We start from the raw sequence: 7,293 nt of genomic DNA, 5'->3' as shown, positions 1-7,293 counted from the left end.
TGTTGGATCACGGCACTACTGTGGTCTTTCTTTCCTGCCTTCCTTTCTCTCTTAGCTCCCTCATTTAAGTGAGCACATGCAGTATTTATCCCTCTGTGCTTTGCTTGTTTCACTCAACATAAGTTTCTCCTGGTTCATCCATGTTGCTGCAAATGGGAGTATTTCATTCTTTTTTATGGCAGAGTAGTATTCCATAGTGTATATATACCACAGTTTCCTTATCCAATCATCTGTTGATGAACATTTAGGTTGGTTCCAAATCTTGGCTATTGTAAACAGAGCTGCAATAAACATGGGAGTGCAGGTATCTCTTCAACATGAGGATTTCCATTCCTCTGGATATATACCCAGAAGAGGGATTGCTGGATCATATGGAAGATCTATCTGTAGTTGTTTGAGAAACCTCTTAGGGAGTAATTTTAATACATTAAAATTATAAGGCGATATCACCATACTCCCACTAGAGTGGCTAAAATGAAAAAGACTGAACATACCAAGTGTTGACAAGAATGTGGAACAACTTCAACTCCAACAGCTGTTGGTCAGAAAGTAAAATGGTACATCACTTTGGAAAATAGTTGGTAGTTTTTAAATAAGTTAAACATACACCTACCACACAAACTAGCCATTCTATTTCTATGAATTTTCTCAAGAGAAATGAAAGCATATGTCCACATAAAGACTCATACATGAATGTTTATAGCAACTTTATTTGTAATAGCCTAAAACTGGAAGCAACCCAAATGTCTGATAAGTGAACTAAAAAAGATTGTGGAATATTCATATAATGAAATACAACTTGGCAATTAAAAAGAACAAAATATTGATACATACAACATAAATGAATCTCAAAATAGTCATGTTGAGTTAGAGAAGCCAGACCAAAAAAATAAAATTAAAAAATATATATATACACTATAGGATTCTATTCACATAAAAGTCTAGAAAAATTTAAAATAATCTGTAGTGAGAGAAAATGGATCAGTGATTGCCTGTTGGGGATAGGGGAAGGGTGTAAATTAAAAAAATATATATACACTATAGGATTCTATTCACATAAAAGTCTAGAAAAATTCAAAATAATCTGTAGTGAGAGAAAATGGATCAGTGATTGCCTGTTGGGGATAGGGGAAGGGTGGACCCAGAGAAAGAGGAGTTACAAATGGCCACAGTGAAAACTTCTGAGTGATAGCCATGCTCATCATCTTGATTAGAGGGATGGTTTCATAGGTATACACATGTGCCAAAACTTATCAAACTACAATTTAAATAAACGCAATTTATTGTATGTAGTTTATATCTTAGTAAAGCTATTTTTTAAATATCTCATATTTTTTAAAAAATTTAATTGTCACCAGCCTGGTGTCATTCTTACATTTGGTAAAGGCAATCACCTTTATGAGTTTCTACTTACCCTGAATCTTTGTCAATACCCAATTTTAAAAATCAAAATCTCTCCCTATTACACTATGTTCTAGTTATTCAAGAAATTTTCTTATTTATGCCTGTCTCTTAAAAACTTCAAAATTATCACAGCTACCCCTGCTGTAACTTACATTCCAGGGCTTTTTAATTCTGCCTCCAGAATCTCCCAAATATACTTGTTCACTATCCATATACTATTTGTAGACACTTCAACTGTGTCATAACTTCTGCTCCAGCTAACATCCAACTTTTAAATACTGAAAGTTCTCTAATGTTGCCAGTTGATAAATTTCCATCTTTATTAAACATATTCTCATATTTTTATGTAGTTCTGAATTCTCATATGGCTTCTGAATTTAAAAACAGGCCACAATAGAAAATCTAAAATAGAAAAAAAAAAAAAAAAACCTTCTAATTTAGAAAACCAAATGTAACTAGACTGAAGTATCTCAGAAAACATAAAATGGAAAGGACTTAGAAATTCAAAAAAACCACCCCCATTTTACATAGTCTAGAATAATATTCTCAACCTCAAATCTGGTACATACAAGAAAGAGTGTGCTTGCAATAATTTTTACAAAATTCTCAAAAACTCACTGAAAAATATCATATATACTTGGTTACCAAGGTAATGAAAAATGTGGCAAAACTTCAACAATAATAGGATATCAAAACTTAACAGTTTCCAATCATCAATCTAAAGTTTTCACTAAACAGAGAAATACACTGACTGAATTAAAATTTTTTAACAGAACTATCTCAACATTTCAGCACACTGCAACTGATTGGTAGCTAGAGAAATCATTTTTCCAGATGGTCTCATAAACATGGAAACCTAGGTGCCCTTTAATAACAAACTAATTATTGTTAAGCTTTGATGCTCTTTAAAATCTTTAATAGTTTATATGATAGTAATTATACTTTATTCTAAGTTTCTCTTCATCACAAATTCAAAGTATAAAAAACATAAGCCAGTCTTCTGAAAGATTCATCATATTCTCAGTTGAAATCAAATTAAAACTAAACAGGAATGGGTCCTCAAATATACACCATCTTGGTATATTTTTCTTAATATTTACACACCTTTTTAAAAATACTTCATCAATGGCCATCTTCATTTGATTGAAATAAAGATTTTTACAAAAGAAATGTTTCTCTATCCAGACATTGAACGTAAAATATGTAATATGATAGGAAAGGACACTTAGACTGAACACAGGAAAGTAATGCTTGTCTCAGAAAGAATTAAATGGAAAGAGAACAAGAGATGTGATGAATTTTAAGGACAAAGAGAACACCACGTAACTTTAGATGTGTGATTAAAACTCAAGGAATTTAAAGTAGATGACAGATCTGCAGAAATAAAAGTGGCATTTCTACTAGAAGCTACATGTACATATAAAGGGAAGGCAGAGTAAAGGAAATATGGCTACAGAATAGACTTTACACATGTCAACAGAGTTTACTGTAGAAAGAATATTTTAATTAATGATTTCAATCATAAACTTACTTCATTTCAAAATAGGTATTTTACATGCTATAGATCTGAATGAAAATAACACAAGTAATTTTAAACTGCTACAGTTTTATTGTTCATTTCCCAAGCTGTACTACAAGTCCTGGGGTTCCCTTTTATTTATCCTATTCACAAAGCTTCTTCCAGATGCCTACCTCTTCCTAAAGTACATACTTCCAGAACCACCTGTCTTCTGATTGCTAGCTTAGTTAGGACCCAAGTACAGCTCAAGAGGAGGGCCTTTTGAATTTTATACTAACGACACCTTCTATTTCAACAGTGGAAACCTGTTCATCCTTGGTATTAGACAAACCTTCAGGAATGCGATCCATTTCTAAAACCTCTTCAAATTTTGTATCACCTTTTGAAACAACTGACCCTGCTTTTACTACTGTGATGCCTGCTACCTGGGGAGATTGAAATTCAGTAGACACATTCTCTACCAGAGCCTCATCTGCAGGGGTTTGGTCAGATCGTTGAGACAGAACTTCAGCAGGGACCTCTTCTGCAGTGGTCTCCTCTGCTGGTGGAGACTGAACTTCAAGAGGCCCCTCTTCTGCAGGGGCCTCTTCTGCAGGGGCCTCTTCAACTGATGGAGGCTGAACTTCAGCAAGAGACTCTTCTGCAGGGGCCTCTTCAACTGATGGAGGCTGAACTTCAGCAAGAGACTCTTCTGCAGGGGCCTCTTCAACTGATGGAGGCTGAACTTCAGCAAGAGCCTCTTCTGCAGGGGCTTTGTCAACTGATGAAGGCTGAACTTCAGCAGGAGCCTCTTCTGCAGGGGCCTCCTCAACTGATGGAGGCTGAACTTCAGCAGGAGCCTCTTCTGCAGGGGCCTCCTCACCTGGTGAAGACTGAACTTCAACAGGGGCCTCTTCTGCAGGGGACTCCTCAGCTGGCGGAGACTGAACTTCAACAGGGACCTCTTCTGCAGGGGCCTCCTCAACTGATGGAGGCTGAACTTCAGCAGGAACCTCTTCTGCAGGGGCCTCCTCAGCTGGCGGAGACTGAACTTCAACAGGGACCTCTTCTGCAGGGGCCTCCTCAGCTGGCGGAGACTGAACTTCAACAGGGACCTCTTCTGCAGGGGCCTCCTCAACTAATGGAGGCTGAACTTCAGCAGAAGCCTCTTCTACAGGAACCTCCTCAGTTTGTGCAGGATGAAGCTCAGCAGAGGCCTCTCCTTCAGTGGCCTCCTCAGCTGATAGAGACTGAACTTCAACAGAAGCCTCTTCTGCAGGGGCCTCCTCAGCTGGTGGAGACTGAACTTCAGCAGTGGCCTCCTTATCTGGTAGATGCCAAACTGCAGTAGGAGCCTCTTCTTCAGGGGCCTCCTCAACTGATGGAGACTGAACTTCAACAGGGGCCTCTTCAGCAGGGCCTTTATCCGACAAGGCTTCCTCAGCTGGTGGAGGCTGAACTACAGCAGGGGCCTCTTCAACAGGGGCTTCATCTGCCAACACTTCTTCAGTTGATGGAGACTGAAATTCAACAGGAGCCTCTTCAGCTGGTGGAGGCTGAACTTCAGCAGGGGCCTCTTCAGCAGGGGACTCCTCATCTGGTGGAGACTGAACTTTAGCAGGGCCTTCTTCATCAGGGGCTTCATCTTCCAAGGCCTCCTCAGCTGGTGGAAGCTGAATTTCAGCAGAAGCCTCTTCTTCAGGAGCCTCTGTAGCTGCTAGAAGATGAGTTTCATCAGAGGCCTCTTCTGCAGTGGTCTCCCCAGGTGGTGAAGGTTGAACTTCAGCAGGGACCTCTTCTGCAGTAGCCTCTTCAGCTAGTAGAGACTGAATGTCAGCAGGAGCTTCACCTGCAGGGGATTCCTCAGCTGGTGGAGACTGAATTTCAGCAGGGACCTGTTCTGTAGGGGATTCCATAGCTGCTGGAATCAGAAGTTCTGGGGCCATTTCTATAGGAGCGTCTTCAGCTGATAGAGGCTGAACTTCAGCATGTGTCATTTCAGCAGAGGTAGGCTCTCCTTTAGCTGGGGCCTCTTTGAGGGCCTCCTCAGCTGGCAGAGGTAGTACTTTAACAGGAGCCTCTTCTTCTAGAGGAGGCTGAATTTCAATAGGAGGTTCTTCTGAAGAAGTCTCCTCAGCTGGCGGAGGCTGTACTTCAACAGAGTCCTCTGCCATAATAGCTATCTCAGCTGCAGGGGTCTCTTCAGTTGGAGATTGTACTTGGACAGAGGTCTCCTCGGCAGGGCTGGGCTCTGCTTTAATAGTGGTCTCTTCCATTGGTGGAGGCTGTACTTCAGCTGGGGTCTCTTCTGCAGCGGGAGGCTGTACTTCAGTGGGCACTTTTTCTGTTGGTGAAGGCTCTATTTCAGCAGAAACCCCTTTTTTAACCAAAGAATCCTTTTGTACAGCAGGTGTTGTTACCTCTTGCCTAGGCTCATCTTCTGAAAGTACTGAAGGAGCTTTATAGATATCCTGAGTAAATGAAGGTCTGCTGATTTTTTTCTGCTTAATTTCTTCATTGCTATTTGTTGCTGGTTGAAATTCAGGATGTTCACTAACAAACATCTTTCCTGAGGATTTACGTTTCTGGGCACCTTCCTTTGACTTTGTAAAAGAACTTCCTGGCCTAGAAAAATACGCTATTTCTAATTCACTAAAGTTTGTCTGCTGTTCCTTGTTCACTTTCTCTTTGGGGGGAATATACATCATGGTCCAGTCTCCAGTACAACTGGTCTGCTGAGATCTGTCTATTTTTAGTTGAATGGAGTGTCTGTTTGATGGAATTTCTACTTCCTGAACATTCTCTGGCAATTCACAGACTGCTCCTCCAACACCAGCTGGCTTTTCTTCATGTAACACTGTTTCATCAACTAAATTGACTTCCTTTTTCTCTTCTCTGGTAGAGTCTGTCTGTAGAGATGCATCGGTCATTTCCTGTCCACGCTTTCTCTTCATCCAAGTTTGCTGAAGTTGAGAAGATACTCTAAAAGACTCAAATTCTTTGGCAGAGTAGCTGCTTTTGCCTGCAGGAATATTACCAATACTAACAGTAGCTTTGGGGGCAGACGATTGTGGTATGGCCATGTGTTTCTTTTTCTCTGTTGTTTCCGTCTGCTGGGATTTGTCTACCATTGGTTGGCTAGGTCGTCTTCTCTTTCGAATTTCTTGCCTCCCTGCTGAAATAGGCTCATCAGGTTCATCACTTTCTTCCATTTCTAAGACTAGTGAATTTCAAATTTATTAATCTTCAAGTACTTAATTAATCATCAAGAATCACAAATGTACCAAGTGGTTAAGCCTTTGCTTTTCTTCATTAAGTGTTGTTCTGTTGAGATCCGTCAGAAAAAATTAATTCATAAATTATCACATTCTGTACACTACACTCTTGTTGGATTCCACCTTACTCAGTAGTCATCTTTCTTCTTCAGTGTCTGTTATAACTAAATCTCACTTTCAGAAGTTTCCCTCAAGGTTCTATGACATCACAGCTAATTCTCCCTACAAAGTTCCGTCAGTGGTATTACCAGCACTTTTTAACTTGGTATACATTCACAGGCAATGGCTGCAAGTAAGACATCTACTTTTTGAAAAAAAAAAAAGTCAAGTTGAAAGAAGCATTTGTCTATCAAGGGAACATCAAGTAAACTCCAGTAAGGCTGCAAGTAAGACATCTACTTTTTGAAAAAAAAGTCAAGTTGAAAGAAGCATTTGTCTATCAAGGGAACATCAAGTAAACTCCAGTAATGCAACTTTCTGATTGCTGGAGTTGATGCTTTTGAACTTTCAATTCTGTTCTTTTTATCCTACTATCAAAGACAAGTTATGATGTGGAACTCAGAATACTGCAACCTATTTTCAATTGTTGGAGAAAACAACTGATAACTTATGTGTGGGAATGTTCTATCAAGGTATGTTTATATGACTTGAAAGGAAGTTGACTCTATTTGAAAAGCTTGAATTCTGAAGTCTATCTCCAAGTAAACTCCTTTTCTGTGTCCTTAACCTTCAGTAACCACAACAGCCTACTATCAAAATATACAAGGCATGTTTTCCTTCTCAAACAACAAGAGATATTTTTAAACTGTGTCAGAAAGTAGTTCCACCAACAAGTTTCCAAAATGTGGCTCCAAAAATAGGTGTGCAGTGTAAATGGAGAAAAGAGGACAGAATATTGGCATATTTTGGAGTTAGGATTATCAGGAATTGGTGGTGGATTGGATATAAGGGACAAAGATGATATAAGTTCTAAGAATGATTCCTAGGTATTGGTTTTTGCAATTGAGTGAATTAAAGTACCATCTACTGAGAGAGAAAAAAAATAACGGAGGAGCAGTTGATGAGGGCGATAGCCAAAGTTTAATTTTGGACATTTTAATTTTGAGATGCCTATGA

General features: G+C 39.4%; 1 protein-coding gene across 1 annotated transcript; it reads right to left on the bottom strand.

Annotated features, from left to right (window-relative positions):
* Window positions 1-3,168: 3,168 nt before the first annotated feature.
* Window positions 3,169-6,114, bottom strand: FSCB (fibrous sheath CABYR binding protein). Its single transcript, XM_008594169.1, has 3 exons — window positions 5,242-6,114; window positions 4,975-5,205; window positions 3,169-4,878 (listed from the first exon to the last, which is right to left on the bottom strand). Exons 1-3 carry the CDS (start codon window positions 6,112-6,114, stop codon window positions 3,169-3,171), a joined length of 2,814 nt encoding a protein of 937 aa, XP_008592391.1.
* Between the last annotated feature and the right edge of the window lie 1,179 nt (window positions 6,115-7,293).

Source organism: Galeopterus variegatus, unplaced genomic scaffold (assembly GCF_000696425.1).
Source record: "Galeopterus variegatus unplaced genomic scaffold, G_variegatus-3.0.2 Scaffold10281, whole genome shotgun sequence".
NCBI classification, from domain to species: Eukaryota; Metazoa; Chordata; class Mammalia; order Dermoptera; family Cynocephalidae; genus Galeopterus; species Galeopterus variegatus.
Note: the sequence above shows the minus strand (reverse complement) of the source record. Positions and strands in the feature narration are given on the sequence as shown.